The 21,087-nt window shown below is 36.4% G+C and overlaps 1 protein-coding gene across 5 annotated transcripts; it reads right to left on the reverse strand.

The window, feature by feature from the left end:
- Nucleotides 1-7,009: 7,009 nt before the first annotated feature.
- On the reverse strand, nucleotides 7,010-20,877 carry LOC306652059 (ATP-dependent RNA helicase DDX3Y). 5 transcript variants are annotated; one of them, XM_079125147.1, is made up of 17 exons: nucleotides 20,588-20,875; nucleotides 18,371-18,431; nucleotides 17,773-17,820; nucleotides 14,693-14,822; nucleotides 14,060-14,218; nucleotides 13,884-13,983; nucleotides 13,535-13,670; nucleotides 12,663-12,748; nucleotides 12,367-12,465; nucleotides 12,128-12,288; nucleotides 11,380-11,524; nucleotides 11,130-11,274; nucleotides 10,778-10,959; nucleotides 10,388-10,505; nucleotides 10,103-10,256; nucleotides 9,631-9,764; nucleotides 7,010-9,441 (listed from the first exon to the last, which is right to left on the reverse strand). In XM_079125147.1, the coding sequence occupies exons 1-17, from the start codon at nucleotides 20,630-20,632 to the stop codon at nucleotides 9,362-9,364; spliced, it is 1,983 nt and encodes a 660-aa protein (XP_078981273.1). In that variant the 5' UTR covers nucleotides 20,633-20,875; the 3' UTR covers nucleotides 7,010-9,361. The 5 variants fall into 5 exon arrangements, with proteins under 5 accessions (XP_078981273.1, XP_078981271.1, XP_078981272.1 ...); XM_079125145.1 differs by having other exon boundaries at nucleotides 9,631-9,797; XM_079125146.1 differs by having other exon boundaries at nucleotides 9,631-9,767; nucleotides 20,588-20,872.
- Nucleotides 20,878-21,087: the final 210 nt, after the last annotated feature.

Raw genomic sequence — 21,087 nt, forward strand, 5'->3', positions numbered from 1 at the left:
AAACACTAAGAACAATATTATCCTTATTACCATGATCAGAAAAAAACACCATGTTTAGTTTCCAAGACTTTTTGGTATGGCAACATCCACAAGCAAAGATGTAGCATAGAAGATTGAACTCAAACTGTTCCCAGGATTCCCTTATTTGCCTTGCTCTTTCCTTTTTGTATTGAAGTACAGATAAGGATACAGGTAATTTTTAAGAATTTTTGCAATTAATTTATTTTGAATTATATCAAGACTGAAAATAGTTGCATACAGTTACCTTCAGTGATAACTTACATAACTGCAGTAGTTTCAAATCCAAGAAATCAAGAATTCTATGATTATACTTAAACAGCAGATGATTGGAATCAGGTAAAAACTGACATGGGGTAATGGAACCTCTGAAGAATATGGTAGGTAGAGGTGTAATACAAATAAAAAAGGTTGAAACTAACATGCATGATTCCCCACAAATAAATGGTTAGAAGTTCATGTGCAAACACCAAGAGTGTCCTAGTGTTCCAAATCTGTTTTCAACTAATCTTGATCCACAAAGGCCAGCTCACTCACTCCTTTTTTTTTAAAAATCTATACTCATTGAAAAAACAATTTTCTTTAGTTGTTGATGGACCTTTTATTTATGTATATGCAGTGCTGAGAATTGAACCCAGTGCCTCACATATGCTAGGCAAATGTGCTACCACTCAGCTACAACTCCAGTCCAATCATTGCTAAGCTCATTAACACACAGGATCCCTTTATACTTTTACCCTTATAAAGTCGCCAAATAATCCAGTGTTAGGATTCATTCTAAGTTCACATCAGGGCAAGGGCCTTGGAAAACAAAAATTGAATGGAGAGAGTCAGGTACAAAACAAAACATGGTAAGTCCTGAGTTCTAATGATGACAGAAAAATCAACTGATACAAAAGATTGGGAGACAAAAAGGCTTAAGCACAAGTCCTATAAGGATTTGAGCCTGTGGGCTATATGATCCAGCTATTCATGACTCAGTGGAGTTAGCAGTTATAAGAGATTCAATCTGGAATTGTTTTGATCATATTAAAAAAATTCATCATACTGTATGTCAAAATTGAGTGCAGTCATACCATCAAACATCATTTTAGAAGATTCTATTTTGTCAAATATAATTCTTACATGTTTGTTGTGTTAATATGGAAAATAAGGGGACAGGTGAGGCAGGATAATAAATGGGAAAACAATGGGAAGTCAGTGGTCACAGACACGAGAGGTAAGTGGATGAAGAGATAGCAGAGATAGGCAGAACCTGAGAGCCACATACAAGATTCTGAGGTAAAGAGGAGCCCTGGACCTGCTCCTGTGAGCTCTTGGTCTCAGCCAGGCCAGAAAGATTGTTTTTTGTTTCATTTGTTTTTTAGTTGTTAATGGACCTTTATTTATTTCTATGTCATATTGAGAATCGAACCCAAAGCCTCACACATGCCAGGGAAGTGCTCTACTGAGCCATAACCTCAGCCCGATAGGATTGTTAATGACATCAAATGCCTCCATAATTTGCAGTCTTGACAGCTGAGACTGTTGAGGGCACTAGCCTTTCTCATGGAGGTGCCCTACATGCGGATTGCAGTGGCAGCAGGTTTCTATTAGAGTACAGCAGGATTAGACCCAACCAACCTTGTAATTATCAGGTAACCCCGAAAACTGCCAATCTCTGGCTGCTGAGGTTGGGAACGCCCATACTACTTGACCTGTGTTGGGCTGCAGCCCCTGCCCCTCTAACATCAGCATCAGAGTGGTCACAGGATGCCACATCTTGGTCTGGGGTACCACCAACCAGCCAGAGCCCATTTTCTGACCAACTCTAGCCCCTCAACTTCTCTGTAGTCTCAAATAACACTTGCCAGGCCGTGTTTCCCAGGAACATGTGCTAGTGGCATTGCTAGGAGAGGTGACTGTCAGAGTGACTATGGGGATCCTCTGGTGTGCAGAGGAAAACTTGATGATCTGGTGTTGTGGGGATCTGTGGGGCCTTGAAAGTAAAAAGGCACCACAGCAGTTCACACCAATGTTTTTGAAGATGTGAATTGGATCCAGATGGTCATGAGGAAAAACTGAACTGCTTCTTCCATCTCCACCCTCCAACTTAGGGCCACTTTGGCCCTCAGAGCCTGTAGCATCTCCTCTCTCAAACTCCCAGCTCCTACTTTTGATGATGTAGGGAACTTCTTGGAACTGCAACTTCAACCAGCTCTTCTGAGACCTATGACTCGGTATTTATTCCAATGTAACTTGGGGGTTGAGGGAGAAAAATAACAGGTCAACCAAGTACGTAACAGGCTAGCAAGGATGTCACATTATTAAGGACAATGTAAATTTGCAAATCACTGTGCAAACCAAATTAAATATACTTACCATGTGTCCTAAAACTGCACCATTGTCCTGTGGAATTGAAAAAGGGGTTACAAGAGTAACTCAGTGGTAGAATAATTGCCTACAGGTATGAGTTACAGCCTTGAGTTCAATCCCCAGTTACAACCTCTACCCAAAAAGAGTAAGCTCACATATAAACCTTTGCTTGTATACGCCAGAACTTTTAGTCACTAATACTGGAAAATGACTTAGATGTACTTTAAACAGCTGTAGTATAAAATGTTTATTACTCAGTGACAAAAAAAGAATTAACTTTTGATTAATGTAACTTCATTGAACTTTAGGGAAATTATATTGGGTTGAAAAGACTAAAATATAAATGTAGATACCATGAATGCTTTGTGTAAAATCCAGTGATAAAAGATTGCCAAAGTTTAGAGTTGGAGGGAGGAGATGATTATTCAAGTGGAATCCATGAGTAGTTCTATGTTGATGGCTGTACTTGTTACCTCATTGTACTACGGAACAGGGTCCATACCAAGGTTAGTGTCTTGAATTAGTTTTAACAGGTATCAGGTAAAGGTAGCAGGATGATGGGTACACACAGGAACTTCTTTATACTTTCGAGTCTTGACATATTTCAAAATTTAAAAAATTACCTATCCTTATCATCCCTTATCTGTTAATACCTGACAATAAATGAAAGAACAAGGCAAATAAAAGCAGCCTGAGAACTATCTTTACTTCCCCATTCACTGTACAACTTGTTTCAGTGCACTGGCTTTCAGGCAAGTCTTCTGTATAAGCCCTACTTTCTTGTTTTGGCTTTGATGTGGCACTGAATTATTTCATAAATATTGATGAATATTGCTTTTTTTTTTTTTTTTGGTAGTGGGCATCGAACACAAAGATGCTCTAAAACTGACCTGTGTTTTCAGACCTTTTTAAACTTTTGAGACAGGTCTCACAAAATTTTTCAGGTTGGCCTCAAATCTGCCTCAGCCTCTGAAATATCTGGGATTACAGGTAGGTACCACCATTACCAGATCAAATGACATGATTCATCCCTTCCTTACCTTGCTCTCAATATTAAAGGTAGAATAACTTGTCTTTGAAAATTAAATTGGAAGAAAACTAAAATTTGCCTGAAACACTGGTAGTTTGATTGTACACAGTGATGCACAACTATAATCTCAGTGATAGGGGAGATTAAGGCAGGATTGCAAATTCAATCAGTCTCAGCAATTTAGTGAGACCTTGTTTCAAGATTAGAAAAAACAAGTGTTTTGGACATAGATCAGTAGGTTAGTCAAGTGCCCCTGGGTTGACTCCCGAGTACCAAACCAAAACCAAAAGAAATTACACCTCATACACAACCCCAAACAAACAAAACTTTGGTAGTTTCATAGTTTTTTTCCCTAGTGGATGCCAGTGTTCTTGGTCAGTTTTGAAATTAAGGAAATGCTTCACCAATACTACCAGACTCAGACCCACCACAGAACTGCAGATTTTTTCAATCATATTTTTCAATCCAACACTAACATGTAGGAACATCCTAGGAAGTTCATGATCTCATAATGGCATACCTTTTATCTGCCTCTGTTATCACCTGTATTGATTTTTGGCTAACCTGGGAGATTGAATTTAGGAGCACTCAACCACTTAGCCACATCCCCAGACCTGTTTTGGATTTTAGTTACAGTCTCACGGAGTTGTTTAGTGCCTTACCTTTGCTGAGGCTGGCTTTGAACTTAAGTCCTCTTGCTTCAGCTTCTGGAGTCACTGGTAATACAGGTGTGTGCACTGTGCTTGGCTGTTATGTTTTGAGTCAGGATCTTGCTAAGTGCTGAGTCTGGCTTTGAACTTGTGCTCTCTTGCCTCAGTTGCTGGGATATAGGTATGAGCCAGCTCACCTGGCTTTTAGCACTATTACAACAAAGATTACTTTAAAAATTGGTAGAAGTGTAAAATTTCCTGCAGCTTTAGCATCACCCCTCTGTTGCTTGGTTTATTGGCAAAAAAAGTCACTTTTTTTCTGGAAGTTTCTGGCCTATTTATACCCCTGAAATGGCAGTGTCAACTTTAAGGCATTATCCAGTATGTTGATTTGGAGATGGCCCAGAATAATAAGAGGCTATGGCTATCCTACCCCATTTACTCTTGGCCTAGTCAAAATGGCAGGGAACATTATTTGTCAGTACAACACAAGAATTGATGACAAAAGGTAGTGAGTTTTTTTTTTTTTTTTTTTTTTTTTTTTTAATGATTATCCATCTGGCAAAATGAGCAACTTAAAAAAAAAAAAAAAAATCAACCTGAGTGATGACATCAAAAACACATTTCAACCTCCTATGTCAATGTCTCAGTGGTGTCATAGGTCAAATAATGCACTATTTGCTATTTAAGACTAAAGTGTAACTTCAGAAATGCCAGATAGCAGGTTCTCTTCATTTATGAGTCCATAATAGGATAAATGTCAAACTCAAGGAGGAGTTCACATAGGATCTACTCAATAACTACATGCAGACCAAAAAAAAAAAAAAAAGGGGGGGGGGGTGATAAGTGGATAAGCTTGCTAGTAAACAGAAAAATGTATCCTAACTTTATCCATTAAGGAATTACACAGTAAACAAATCTTATGAAATCCAGTAAATAAATCTGAGATCTATGTAACATTATACCCCAAAAGCTGCCTTTTTGAAAAACATTTTTATTAGTTGTTAATGATCATCTTATTCATTCATTTACTTATATGTGGTGCTGAGACTTGAACCCCCTGCTTCACACCTGCTAGTCAAGTACTCTACCACTGAGTCACAACTTGTCCCAAAAGTTGCCTTTCTCATAGTCTTCAAGATAACCATCATCCCAGTTTCTGTAACTATTATTGTCTTTTAAATTTTCCTAGACAGAATTATTCTAATGAATGATAATAGGTGACCTATATAAGCAGAAGGCTAGACAATCTTTCAAAGAGCATAAAAGTAGGGTTGGGACTGTGGCCCAGTGGTAGAGCGCTTGCCTAGCATGTGTGAGGCACTGGGTTCAATTATGAGCACTGTGTAAAAATAAATAAAAGATAAGATACTGTGTCCATCTACACTAAAAAAAAAAAAAAAAAAAAGGCAAAAAAGTTGCTTTCTGAACTGTATCAAACAAATGCAATGAAGTAGCAAGAATGGTGTAAGATGGAGATAATATTTTCACTGGTAAGGCAAATTCCCCTTAAATTGGTTAATTATCTGACCTGTCTGTTGTTAAATCTACAACACGGTAAGAGTTCTATGCATTATTTATCAATATTCAAACATTGAGTGAATATTTACTTAAAAATACTACCATTAACTAATTTGAAGAATTATCAATCCTAATTAATCAAACTTCACTACTAGGGCTGGGTATATAGCTTAGTTGGTAGACTGCTTGTATCACATGCACAAGGTCTTGTATTCAATCCCCAGAATGGGGTGAGGGGAGATGGGGATATACTACCCACCCTTCAGGAGGAAGCAGATCATTTTAGCTCTAAGTACTTCAGAATGCCCTCAATTTATAAGGTCAAATTCCATTTATAGACTACACAACTCTCAAGTGTGTGGCTGAGTTGTCATTATTAGGTTATCAGGAAAATACAATTTAATAAACCAAGTAGATGATTATGAAAATGTGTTATAAACCAAGTAATTCTAAGAATATGGGGCAAAAAGAAATTACATAAAATGAGAAGTACTTGAAAATGGTATGCTTTGGAAAACTTTCTAGTACCTATTGAAAAGGAAGAACATGCAGATTCTACAATTCCACTATATAATGTAACAGAAAATGCATATCTCCCACAAATAAAATATAACTCACAATAGACCAAAAGAGACAATAAAGTTAATTTATCTAAAAAAAATATATATTTTTTCACAATACCTAATTAAGATGTTAACAATGTTGGATCCATTTGTCTTAGTGTTTATCAATTGGCAATGTCTGCCACAGGAAAAATGTGGCAATAAATTTCAGAGAAAGAACAAAAGTTAACAGTATTCCTTCTGTGCTATTACTGACTGGACCAGGTGAGGGTTTCTTTTCCAGGATTGTAAGTTAAAACTAAAGGATTCTAGTTTAAATTCTGGCTGCTCTCTTAAATGGAGGCAATGCAAATGTGAGAGCCTGATCAGCCATTTTGTACTACCGAACCTGGCCTTCAAAGAAAGCAAGAGAACGACGTATAATTTTAGCAAGGGAGACCAAAAAGGACCTGCAATTTTTTCCATCATTCCACTAGTCTCTGCTCGCTGAGGTTATGAGCATCCTTGCCGACCTCTTTAATTCTCAATCCTATTTATAAAGAAAAAAATCCCTAGTTTTTCTAATCAAGTCATTCTTGGTTCATTCATTCTTTACATAAAAGTACTTAAAAGAACAGAGAAAAATCACATTGATATTGCTATTTAGGTCTTTCAGATTTCCATCATTTGCAACAAAAATCCTGTTTCTTTCTACTCCAAACTTAAAACAAACTTCATCCCTTATTGAAATAACACAAGACACAGGAATAGCTTCATGAAGTATCTCACAAATAATTTTGTTCTAAAAATTAGTTTTCCAATTCTTCAAGAATACAAGAGTTCACTTGTATTCTTTTACTCTCACATTAAAGCCACAACTGACAGCCAAAAGATTATGTTCAACTTTTTATTTTAGTAAAATCAGAATAACATAGCACATGCAGTGCTAGCATTTAGAATACAATAAGCAGTTGCTAAACTTAGTGACTTGAAGTTCAATGTTTACATTCAGCAAGTTAAATCTATTCTTATTTACTGAAAATATTGCTGGTTGATAAAACTGAATGAAAAAGTCACTGATTATGGCAATACACAAAGATAACCACGTTTGAAGATTGCAAAAATGCCAGTCACTTAAAACCAATACAGACAAAACATAACTAAACAAACCTCAAGAGAACTTTTAAGAATGTGGACACTTCGTATCAGTGTTTAAAAGTGTTTTCATTAATATCTTAAAGATGAACGTATCAAAACCTTGGCATATTTTTATTTCACATTGCCAATTTTGTCTTAAATTTTGTCAGAAAATTATAGCTACATTGCAAATGCCGGGTCTGGTTAATTTGACTCAAGTTTAATAGGACTTAACATGAAAAGCTCACACTACCCGATATATATTATTTCACATATGGTGACATTCAACATTCAACTGCCAGTGTTTTTGTATTGTCTTTTGGTCAAGTTTCTTTAAACTTTCAAAGAATCACTTTTAGGCTTACAAAAATAAATATTTGTCAAAATGTTCAATAAATATTACACAATCTAGCAGCAAAAAGTATCTAAAGTCTGTTGTGTGCAAAGAGTTTTCTTCTTAACTATCATTCTATGGTCCCAAATAAAATTTTAGAATCTAGTTCTTGACAGGCTGTGTTCAACAATCTCCAAGAGACAAAATAAGATCGGAAGTTTAAGAACTCGCACACAAGACATATATATAAAATTCTCTGAATGTGCAATAAAATAAGTACTTTGTAAAAAGTTATGGGCAAAATGTACAAGAGTCTAAACCTACATTAATTGAAATAGCACCGTAACAAACGTCCTTAATACTGTCAAGTGCACCTACTTACAGTAGTTTTAGAACAAGGCACAACACTTGAAAATCTATTGCACTTTAAGAAATTTTTGCCAACTTCTTATGCCACTTTCAAGATTTACTTTTTTAAAGGTCACTGCATTCTGGCCATAAAATTGTTAAGTGGGAGAGGCATTTCTAGTAGTGGACAATCATCTTTGGCCAAATTTAGCATAAACAGATTATATAAATATAATGGAAACCTATGCAACTAGAATACATTACAACTGCACTATTAAGAACACCTGATGCAGTTTAGCACATATTTCCAACCTGTGAGATCTCAAGGATTTCAGTTATTCTAAGATTTACAAAGTCTACAAATGTAAGCCATTTTAACATTTCAATGCAGCTGTAACAGAGCAATATGAATCTGCATTAAAATAAAGCCTGCTGCCTAATCCTCCCTGTTCACACGTCCTTGACCAAAAAACACTAGCAAGTGTTAAAGACCAGAATCCAACAAGGCTGGTAATGAGGACTGGTCATTGACGTGGTCAGTCATTCTAACATCTCAATTTTATTTATGGCAGGCATTAAGGAATATAATTAAATGAACCCTCCAAAAGCTTCTAAGTTACCAAACTTTTAAACTTTCCCTGTAATAGTATGCCCACAGATGATGCCTAACTTAAAATTAATAACTGCCTAAACATTAAAAGAGGAATTGCTATATTTACTTGAATTAACTTTAAAAGAGTACTTTCAAAACAGTATGGGTGTTTATTCAACACACCTCATATAATGACTGGAATGGCTTCTTAAAAGAGTTTAAGGTTCCAAGTGCCTATCCAGGATAGAGTGAGAAAGTCAGAACTTTAACTTAATACAGTTTGCCATATTAGAAACTAATTATGTTTTGATCTCTCTCCCCCCAGTCTGCAAGTATGGAAATATCATAACAGGCTACCGTGTAATTTTTTTTATTGTATGTATGGATGAACTGATGATTCCTGTTAAGTTGTATCACACCTGTGTGCCAAGGTTTGATTGTAGCCCAAGTTCAGTAAATTTATTTGTCAAAACAATTGATATCTTCAGCATTACTGAGCCAACAGGACATCAAAATAAGTTGTCTAAAGTTAAAAGTCACAGTACATTAACAAACAAATGATCCTCAGTCACAAAATTATAAATGCAGTTTGGGGTAGGACTAAGCAGGAGGGGAGTTATTCCAAACTATAGCAACTAGATCTTCAAACCAACTTCTGAATAGGGCTGCTGGTTGTTCCTTTCTTCTTGTGACTTTGAGCTCCCTTGGAATTTTCAGGAGAATCACAGTGGTAATGTACTGCAAGTTCTTGAAGCTACACGATATAGTCTGGCTAAGTTACATGTGGTTTCCATATTAGCTTGTATGAAAGGGTGACTTTGCTGCAAAGCAGATTCAGTTGCCCCACCAGTCAACCCCCTGGGAGTTATAATTTCCTCCATATCCATCACTATTGTAGAAGCCTCCATAGCCACCTATCAAGAAACATTTAAAGAGAGAAATTAAATCATCCACTTTTAGTATCTTTCCCTTTTGCCTCAAGTACTCTGAAGAAAAATCTAAATGCTGAATTGAGTTCTTTGGAAATTACAATTTCCTTAATAAATTATGCTTTGAAAAAGGTAAGGGGGAAAAACACCTTTCTGAAGGAAAAATTAAATTACCTCCACCAAATCCTCTGTTACTGCCATGACCACCTCCACCACTGCAGCTGCTGCTTCCATGATTACTACTAAAACCAGAATTGCTGGATCCACTACTTTGACGATAGTCTCTGGCACCAAATCCTCCACTGAATCTACTGTTGTAAGAAAAAATATCATGTGGTGGCCTATGAGAATGAAATTCAGTTAAAGTGACAATTACTGTTTCAATTTGATTTTTTTAATTAAGCCCCACTGTGATCAATTTCCTTTGATATTTCCAAAAGCCTCAGCGCTGAAGAGCTGACACTTTGCTACACATCAACCTTTATAATTGTCCAAAAAATATTCTGGCTACTCAATTATTTTAGGTTGAGGTTAACATGTTCCATACCACGTCCCATAGTCTGATTATACATAAAACATAATGGGTCAATCAACTCAACCCCTGGCCTCCAAATAAGGATTAATACAGACCCGTACTAAGGTGTACCTCTTTGAGCGTCCACGACTGCTGCCCTTGTAATGGTGTTCATAAGCCATATTTTCCAACCAAGATGGCACTTCTTGTTTAGCTTCCACAAGAAGATCCAACAAATCCTTTGTAATATTTACGTTTCTTTTATTAAAGAATGAAGTAGCAAGGCCTGAAGAAATTAAAAATAGTACCTAAAGGTTAGGTTCCCATAAATTAACTTTCTGTTCTCACTTTTCCATAAATTAAGACAAAACTAAAATTAAATCATTAAAAAAAAAAAAAATCAGACAAACACCTTACCAAGGTTTCCAACACGTCCTGTACGGCCAATGCGGTGTACATATTCTTCAATATCACTTGGCAAATCAAAATTGATAACATGTTTCACATTTGAAATGTCTAGACCTCTTGCAGCCACCTGAAAAATAACATTCACTAAAAGAAATCAGCTGAGCGAAGTGGCAGCAGCTAAGGAGGCTAAGGCAGGAGGATTCTGAGTGCAAAGCCAGCCTCAGCAAAAAACAAAGTAGTAAGCAACTCAGTGAGGACCCGTTTCTAAATAAAATAAGGCTGGGGATACAGGTCAGTGGTCAAGGGCCCTGAGATCAATCCCTGGTATGTCCCCCACCTGGAAAAAAAAAAAAAAGGAAAGAAAAAATAAGATCAACTAGAAAAAAGTAGTATACGCACAGCTGTAGCTACTAGAATGGGGCTTTTCCCTGAGCGGAACTGATGAAGGGCCTCCTCTCTATCCCTCTGTGACCGATCTCCATGAATACTGGTACATGCATATCCTTCAAGATATAAGAAATTCTCCAGAGAATCTGCACCCTTTTTGGTCTCCACAAAAACTAAAGTCAGTGAATCCTTGCCTGAAAAATAGGAAGATATTAAATATTAGTGACTTGGCATCAATGCCTACACCAAATAAAATCTACTCATAATCCTCTTTGCATTTGTTTTAAAAAGGGGAACAAGGACTGTCAGAAAAGCTAAAAAGATTCTCCTTCTATGTAGATAATGTTAGTACTCATAATTTCACCTGTTGCATTTAAGAGATCAAGTAGAAATGACCGTTTGTCTGACTCTTCCACCCAAACTACTTTCTGTGTGATGTTCTCAGAAGTAGAGCCAACTCTGCCCACAGCCAGAAAGATATATTCATCCAAGAAGTCCCGGGCGAGCATCTAAAAAAGAAAAAGAAAAATTATAAAATCAACCATTCTAATACATAAATTATGTTATCCATATATGCTAATGTTCTATTAAAAAAATGCAGCTTCAAATAATACCTGTATCTCTTTAGGGAAAGTAGCACTAAACATCATAGTATGACGAACACCCTTTGGTGGCATAGTATCCTGTTCAACTATACGACGTATTTGAGGTTCAAATCCCATATCCAGCATTCTATCAGCTTCATCCAAAACTAAATACCTATTAATAAAAATAATTCTGTTCAGTACCCCCCCAAAAAAAAAAAAAATTCTCTTGATGTTGAAAATACTAATTGCCTCTGCTGAGAGAACACTGAGTACAAACTGTGTCTAAAATCAACAATGCCAACAGTCAGGCAAGAGAGCACATTTTGTATATAATCCCAGTCACTCAGGCAGGTTCCAGGCCAACCTGATCAACTGAGCAAAAGTTGCTCTCGAAATGAGAAATAAAAGGGCTAGAGGGATAGGATTGTGGTTCAGTGCTTGAGTGCTTGCCTACCATGTGTGAGCATTGGGTTCAATTCTCAGTACCACATATAAATAAGTAAAACAAAGGTCCATCATTGACAACAAGTATTATTCAAAAAAAAAAAAAAAAAAAAAAAAAAAAAAGAAGAAAGAAAAAGAAAAAGGGCTTAGTTCAGTAGTAGAGTATTTATTTCTGGGTTTAATTTCTGGGTTTAATTCAAGTAGTGTGTGGGGTGGGGGATTCACTAGTATATTCATTCATTTCTAGGCTCTTACTTTAATTTTAAACATTAGCCATTTTCTTTTTTTAACCATTACAACAGACCACACTAATTTATGTAAGTTAACATACTTGCAGAAGTCTAATCCAATTTTTCCTCTTTCCATCATATCCACTAGACGTCCTGGAGTAGCTACTAACAAATGGCATCCACGTTCTAAGTCCCGAATCTGCTGACCAATATCAGCACCACCATAAACTACACAAGGACGAACTCTAGACCGGTATGAAAACTGTAAGCAAGAAATTTGTTAGTCATAAAAAAATCATTAAAATTGATGACAAAGGCAATAATCACTATGCATACTTACTTTTCTGGCTTCCTCATAGATTTGTACAGCCAATTCTCTTGTTGGGGCTAACACCAATGAAATTGGGTACTGTTTGCGACGCCCATATCTTCCATTTTCCTAAGAAAGTAGCCCAATTTTTTCAACTTTAATTTTTTCAATTTTAGCTTTACTTCATCAGAATAAAATTCTCTGCTAATTTAATGACATCTAAAAACTGGTTTTGCTTAGAAAGTTCCACAACCATTTACAATACTTTTTCTAAGCAGAAATTTATTTATCTTATATATTAAAAGAAAAGAAAAGAAAAAGACTACCTTCACAGCCTTTAAGGCCTCTCCTGGACCATCTGTGTATATTTGACTCAAGATGGGTAAAAGAAATGCTGCAGTTTTTCCAGATCCTGTTAAGGAAAGACTGGCTTATTAGTTTTTAATATTAAAGATATAATAAAGCACTCCATCTGCTCTTTTAATGAAAGAGTCTGTCTCACTCTATTGTCCATTTTTCATGGGGAACCAGAAAGTTTACATAGCTAATAACAAGGTACCTTCCAGGATCTGTTTTTGAACAATGAAGCATTCATGTTTCTAAATTTTAATTTGTAATTAAGCCACCATTTTGTCTCAAGAGTTGCATCAACTTCCTTTTCCACTTTTCTCTGTATTTAACATTTAGTGCTAAAACATAAAGCCTAACTGCAAAAAGGTTTTTGCAGGTCAAATTATATCTATCTTTGGTTACCTTTGTACCACACAGAGAAATGACATGGCTGTATTTTCATTTTTTTAGTTTGTTTACCAGTTTAACACTTCCTATTTACGTGCTATCTACTGCAAACAAAATTTCTCTGCTGCAGACTACTGGCTAACAATTTGCTATAGCCTTTCCAAAGATGGCATGATTTAAAAAAAAAATGTTTCAACTCAAGAATTAAGAAGTATCAGACAGGGCTGGGGATGCAGTTCAGTTGGTAGAGTGCTTGCCTCGCAAGCCCAAGGCCCCTGGGTTCAAATCCCCAGCACCGCAAAAAAACAAAAAACAAAAAACAAAAACAAAAAAAAAGTATCAGACAAAAAGATAAATTCTACTCATCTTAATTTTAAAATCATATTAAACAAAGGTCGCTCCACATAAAATACTTTCAGACCAAGTCCAATTTAGGTACTCTTTAATTAAGTAAGCTTACCTGTTTGAGCACAAGCCATTAAGTCTCTTTTTTCTTTGATAATAGGAATAGCATGTTTCTGCACTGGAGTAGGACGAGTATAACGGGTAAGCTCAATGTTACCCATGATAATTTCTCCCATCTCAACATCACTGAACTGTTAAAGAAACTCAACCAGGTCATCAATTATAAGTAAAAGCAAATACTATATCTGCTATAATTTTACACTAATATAATAAGGAAGTCACCATTTTAAAATCACTGACTTATACACATTTTCTACTCCACCATTATTCAGAGTGGTAACCATTTAATGTATCAATTTACATTATCTAATGGTTAAAAAAAAAAGTCAAACAAAACCACTTACACTTTCAATATGTGGAGGGCAGTTATTGCCAGTTGCCTCTACTGGTATATCATCGTATTTCTCAAAGTTAATCCCAGTGTTACCTCCAGAGAAGAGTTCCCTAAAACCAAATTGTTTGATATAATTGTTATAGCATATACTGAGTTTCACACTTAGCATACATTTCAAAAACTTACTGCTCTAGGCGTTCACTTGGTGGAAGTGGTTTTGACCAATCATCTTCATCTGTTTTATCACACCAACGACTATGCCCACTTCGCTCAAATTTACCAAAGCCAGTTCTGTCACCACGACTGCCAATACCATCATAGTCAGTCCGTCCTCGATCATCAAATCTGAACAGTATAAGCACAGTGTATGTCATTTATTACCTCAAAAAAGAAAAAAAAAAAAAAAATACTTGTATTAGTAGTTGAATCACTGAACATAACTCCTCTTCAAGTATGTCAAAACTTACCACTCAGGTCATCTTTTTGTAAAATAAAGTCCTCTAGCTAACTACAACTAATGTATACTATGTCTTCATTTGAAAAAAATTAAGTTTTGTGAAAATGCACTGCTCAAACAGACTTCGCACAAGACTAAGTAGCTGTTATGTTCTTAAAAATCAATTTATCATGCTATACAACTGAAATTAACCTGTAATATTAAGATTTGTTAAAGCAAGCAACATTTTACTTAAAATAAACCAAGCTGATCTGCTAAATTAAAAAAAAAATCATGCTTATGGATCAAGAATTATAGAAAGAATGAGAATGAATCAAACTAAGATTCTTGGATAACTATATATATATAAATCAAAAATTTACCTTCCTCTTGATCCACTTCCACGATCACTGAAATAACTTGGCTTTCCTCTTGAATCACGAGACCCAAAACTGCTGTACGCATCCTTATCTTTACTACAACTCCACCCTGAGCTGTCCTTATCATAGAATCCTTCAAAAAAATGCTAATATTAGAAAATGACAATATTTTATATTATTTCCATTTTCCATGCATAGCTTTTCACGAACACAGGCCTCCTTTATCTGATCCTTGTGGGATCAAAGGTCAGAGGGTCTTACAATTTTTATCATCTTTAATACTCTTCCTTCCTCCAGAAATTATATTTACCGAAGTAATTTCATGGTGAAATAATATTCTAAGTGAAAGCAAGTTCTAAGAGACTAATAGCCATCACTACAAATCAGTTTCCATTTATCAATATGAGTTTTATGTATCTAATCAAAAATTGTGTAAGGGGCTGGGGAGATAGGTCAGTTGGTAGAGTGCTTGCCTTGCAAGCACAAGGCCCTGGGTTTGATCCCCAATACCAAAAAAAAAAAAAAAAAAAAAAAAAAAAAAAATTAAGACTTTGGCAAGTCTCTACTTTAAAGCTATGATTTATTAAGAATGATCTCAGGGCTGGGGATGTGGCTCGGTGATCAAAGGCCCCTGAGTTCAATTCCCATTCCCTCCCACTACATGGCCCCCCCACCAAAAAAGTGATCTCAGAGGCCAGCTTTTGTCTATAATTCCAGTGACTTGGGAGGCTGAGGCAGGAGGATCACTGTTTCAAGGCCATTCTCAGCAACTTAGCAAGGTCCTAAGCAACATTAGCAAGACCTGTCACAAAATTTAAAAAAGGGCTGGAGATATAGTTTAGTGGTACAGTGCCTCTGGGCTTTATCTCCAGAACCACCTCCACACCCAAAAAGTTACCTCAGGTATCTCCACCGAATTTTTTAAGTTCACAGGAGATAGGTTAAAGCCATATTAGTTGGCTTCTTAGTTTTGTCTCTTTCTAAATAAAAAAGTTGACAAATGCTGTACCCCAAACTTGTTTAAACATAATACACAGTATCTACAATTCATATTTTGGGAGAGTGCCAGCTAAACAAATGTTAGCTCAGGAACAGTTACCTGGGAAAAAAAGCTTTAGATCTATCTGATGTAATAAAAGCATAGAGAATTTCATTCATGTTTTGTGAAGTAGTAAAAAATGAACTTAAAATTACAAGTACTTTATGATCAAACTACTTATGTGGGCAACCACACAACACACATCATGAAAAAAAACAGGGATGCATTCATTGGAAGAACCTGGAAAGGGTAATTCGTTACCTATCAACAGCAATTTAAATAGGATTAGTCAGTTGAGCATCTTCAACTAATAAAAAAAAATCTTGTTTCGTCTAGTATTATCTAAAAAAGATAGATCAAGTCAATACAGAGAAAGTAATCAATACAGAGAAAGGAATTTCAAGATTATCAACTTTGCTCCACCAGGCTGTTAGGCTGCCCTTAGAAATGCCTAAGTAGTCACATTAAAAGAATGTCAAGTGGATCATAACATTTAACCTGAGGGCAGCTTACCACTGGGAGCAAATCGAATTTCCCCATTAACAGAACACTAAATTATAAAACTTATAAACTCATATTTCTAAATTCATTGTAACACCCTAAAAACAAAGACACCCCCCTCTAATTTATACATTCCTACTCTTTTTCAAAAGTTAAGAGGTAGACAATACTTTTTCAATTTAACAACAGAAATAGTAGTGGTCTAACTGTTACCAGGTGGTATTCATGAACTGTCAAATTCTAAGAGTCCAACAATACTGTGTCACCTCTGTAAGGTTGGTGAGAAGCAGGCACGCTTGGAAATAAAACAGAAATCAACCTTATTTCTGACTAATTTCCATAAAGACAGGACACTAAAGCATATTATGGACTATGAAAAAAATGACAACCATTTTTTGCCTTCTTACTGATTAAAATTACAGCTTAATTCAAGCATTTTAAGAGTTTCTAAGAAAAGAGGTATTTAGGTTTCTTCTATCACTATAAGTTCTAAAATACTGCTACTCCTTTTGAAGCACTTAATGTTCTTGGGATGCAATTCCAGCCAGATAAATCCTAAATACCCACTAGGAAAGAAATCCTGCAGTTTTTCTGAAAATAAATCAAATATCATTAACTAAGTAATATCCTGAGAGACAATATAAAGACATGTTTAATGCAATATATGAAAACAATATGCCACAAGATGATTGTCTTTTTTATCTTTATGGTATTCTACCCATTGCCGTCTATCATCTATCACAATCTTCTTTCCTTTGACTTAAAACACTTTCCTTTCCCTTCAATTTCAGATCATCCCTGTTGATTATTTGGTACTCAACACCACCCCCATGATATTTTTCTTATGTATCTCTCTATATCACAAAGTTCATAATACAAGTTTTAAGACAGTAAAAGAAAAAAAATCTTTCAAAAACATTTTCAGGGGCTGGGGAGATGGCTCAGTAGGTAGAATGCTTGTCTTCCAAGCACAAGGCCCTGGGTTCGATCCCCAGCACCAAAAAAAAAAAAAAAAATTCAGACAAGGAACTAAGAACTGATACACCCATCTAGCCTTAGTGTGGCCAAGTTATAATAGCCCAACTATTAGTTATTTTGCAAAACCTCCACTTTTATTATAGTAAACTTCAAGATAGCAGTTAAATAAAACTTTACCCACCATGAAGTTTGTTTAACACACTAGGGCATTTCTACAAACACACTTTTTTCAAACTGTGTTATTATGTTTACAAACAAGAAGTAGAGAAACTGTACATAAATCTGTCTTTGGGCTTGAAGTCTGTCAAAGAACTCATATTACAGGGACATTTCCAAAGCTAGAAACTTCCTAGATTTTGAAGCAAAGAGGGCTGGGGAGATAGCTCAGTCAGTAGAGTGCTTGCCTTGCAATTACAAGCCTCGGAGTTCAATCCCCAGCACCCCCCAAAGAAAAAAAGAAAAAAAAAAAAAATGTTAACAAACTTAGTAAGTCACTTTATTTTCCTTTATACTCTGGCTAACTTCTTAAAGAGCAAAAGATCTACAAAACTGCATAATCACGTACCTTTAGACGCTTCTCTGTTTCTTAAATGAGGAGGTATGTAGCGCCCTTCTAAAAAAAGAGAAAACTAAAATTGAAAGCCTTTTATAATCTACAAGATACAACTTTTTACCAAAATGTCAATTACCCTGTATGGTGCTTTTTTTGTTTCACCCAGTAAGATGAACACCATAAAATAAAAATACATAAAAGCTACAAAAGAAAAATGATTTGGTAAAATTAGGTGTTTTAAATATTTCTAAATTAAGTCAACTAGCCTATGGGTAAGCAAGTAACTGATGAAGAAGTCAATTAACAAACACCCCCTGACAAGGATCAGAACTTGCTTTTATCATTCTCAAGTTCCACTATGGGAAATGGGTAGTAGGAGCTACAGCACGGAAGTATACAAGTTCCCTAAAAGGTTGTGTGTTATGTGAACAATAATATTTAACTGTTCTATGCCCCAAAGAACCACATTCATCATTTAGATATGCCACAATATTTCATATTTTATATAATAAAATTGCAAAATATAAAAATTAAATTTAAAATTGGTTAAGTCTGACAATATTAACAGTAACTTCTGATACAATTACTACATTTAAAAAGATTTACTTACTGCTTGCTGTACTTCCTCCTCCACCCTGATTATCAGAGGAGTTCAGGTCTAAACCAGCAAACTGAAAAAATAAACATTAATGTTTCACATGCTTACATACTAAAAATATGGTGAAAAGAAAAATCAGACAGTGTCACAGTTATAAATCAGAAGTCCTACACTTCAGTTCTGATCCTAATTACTATATACCAAGTCTGCCTCCCAAGATCTGAAGAATGCTTTGAAATCTACAAAGTATAATGATGGCAAGTGGCTTCATCTGCAGTGGTACCTTATTCATATACAATCGATGTCTATATTTTCCATTGTAAAAGCACTTCAATCACCCAAATATTAACTCAATTTCTCAGTAATTACAAATTTTCCTATAACTGAGCTTGAGGACTGTTATCATTGAAGTCACTGTTTCTACTTGGTATTATGTTAAACCTTAAGGAAAAAAAAAAAGTCCATATTAGGACCATTTGAGGATTCCTTAATTTCTTCATGCACTAAAGGAATTACTTTTAATTTTGGTGAATTCCTAGCACCAATAAGTCAACCAACAAGGTGAGTACTCTACAGCTTTTCAAAACCCTGCATATTTTAATTATTTAAAACTTAACATTCTTATGGGGTAGTATTTACTCCTCTCATTTTAGACGATTAGACAAGTTCATTCTTTGGTCACAAAGTTAAAAAGAAGCACACTGGACACATAAGCTTTTAAAAAAACATACAGCCATCTTTAATTTCAACTTCTTTTTAACTCTGACAAATTTCAAAGCAGTGGAATAAAAGTCACTTCATTTAATGAATTTGTAATGCCCTACTTAAAACTGCTTCAAGAAGAATAGCTACAATATACAAGAGAAAAAAAGGAATCCAAATAATACATATCAAGTGCAATGTCACGTACGTACACAGGACATTTCCTATAGCATGCGTTTAAATACTATATTAGAAGTTCAATACATCGCCAAATATACGCAGCACCAACTAAGAAATCTCTTAAATCATTTGAAAAGTTCCTGGTCGATTTGCTTATTCTAGTGACTCTGAAAACCGTTTATCAAGACTTATACTTTTAAAGATGCAATTCCCTCATATTACACACAACCACTAAAACTTAAAATCAATCAGCGTAAACTGGAGCAGCACACTTAAAACTGTCCGAATAACTGAAGAGCTGTTCCGAAAGCAAAAATACAGGAGCAAAAGACTTCTACACACGGAAAAAGGGCTTCGGCACCACTGCTAACACCTCAAAATAATAGGTATTCTACTTTAAAAAGTGCAGACCCTGGTTTCCATCTATTCTAAGTCTTCCTCAGATATACAACGTGAACAAAACTATCTGCCACGCCAATCAACTCTGACCAGATAGCCTTCCTCTGGCAAACCCGTAAAGACACACATTACATTTAGAAACACCGCTCTCAACCAACTTGCCATCCGAATACTTAAATTTAAATAACAGTGTACATGGTGCTAATTCCCTAACATCCCGCTGGCGTCCAACCTCCATTATCCCAGGCACCGATCAAGAGAAGCATGAGGCGGCCATTCTTCCCTCCCCTCCTACTATTCCCTTCCGGTTCTTGTGCGTCACAAAACTTTCCACGCCGGAAACGAGGCCGCGTCATCCTCGGTACCCGGCCTAAGGTAATTACCCAGGACAACCTAAGGATATTAAACAGATAGCCTCTTAAACTTCTTTTGTTACGGCTTTTACGTTGTCCTACCGACTAGCCTACTAAAGGTCGATAGACTCGCCGAACTGTGCTGCCCTACACAAAGGCCATCGCCATTTCACAAGCGAAGGCCCCACCTTCTCCCGCCACCAACATTCTGTGGCAGGCCTCCGCTTACACATCAACAAAACAGAATCGTCCAAATCAGCCACCCAGTGAAAACCAATCGTTTAAGACAAAAAACTGATACTTTCCGCTCGGCAACCCCAACACAAAGTAGTCAAAACTCGCACATGCGTGTTTTCGTAGTCTCGCACTTACATCGACACAAGCCGCCATTACACGCGACCGGGTACCTCAGGCCCAGGTCGGTCACAATCAACGTTACCGTTACAGCCCTGACCAGTTTTTGATTCCGTTACTGCTCCCGTTCCCACCACCCCAAAAACCAGAACTCGGGGGGAAAAAAAGTGGTCAGTACTGCGACATTAGCCAAATTAGACCAAAAGAAGTGCGTCTACGAAAACAGCCTCATTTAGCTCACCTGCTGGTCCAGCCCGAGCGTATTTTCCACCACCACATGACTCATCCCTGAAGAGAATCGAGAATTCGGGATCTCCCACTGCAGGCGTAATTATATCCTCCTATAGAACTTCTCACAGGAAACTATAGCTCTAAAGTACCCAGCTTCGCGACACCCGTAATATACCTACTCCGATGGCTTTACGTCAGCACGCAGGACATGCGTGCAACTCGTTCTGTACACCACCAACCCCTTTATTGCTACCGTTACTTCTGCCTCGCTAGCTCGCGTTCGTTTAGTCATAACCTCGCGGGATCTTCTTCTTACTCGCGTCCCTAACAGAGATCGCGGGAACTATATCCCCCCCACCCCCCACCGCTTTCTCCCAATGTTTTGAAATATGGGGAATTTGTAAAACTTCAACCTTTCTCCAGATTGGTGATTTTAAGCATAGTGACAACGTACTCCTTTCCTTCCTCCTCCCCCCAACCCCTAGTTCTCTGCTTCTTTTTTCTAAGCGC

Source organism: Sciurus vulgaris, assembly GCF_902686455.1.
Source record: "Sciurus vulgaris genome assembly, chromosome: Y".
In the NCBI taxonomy this organism is placed as follows: Eukaryota; Metazoa; Chordata; class Mammalia; order Rodentia; family Sciuridae; genus Sciurus; species Sciurus vulgaris.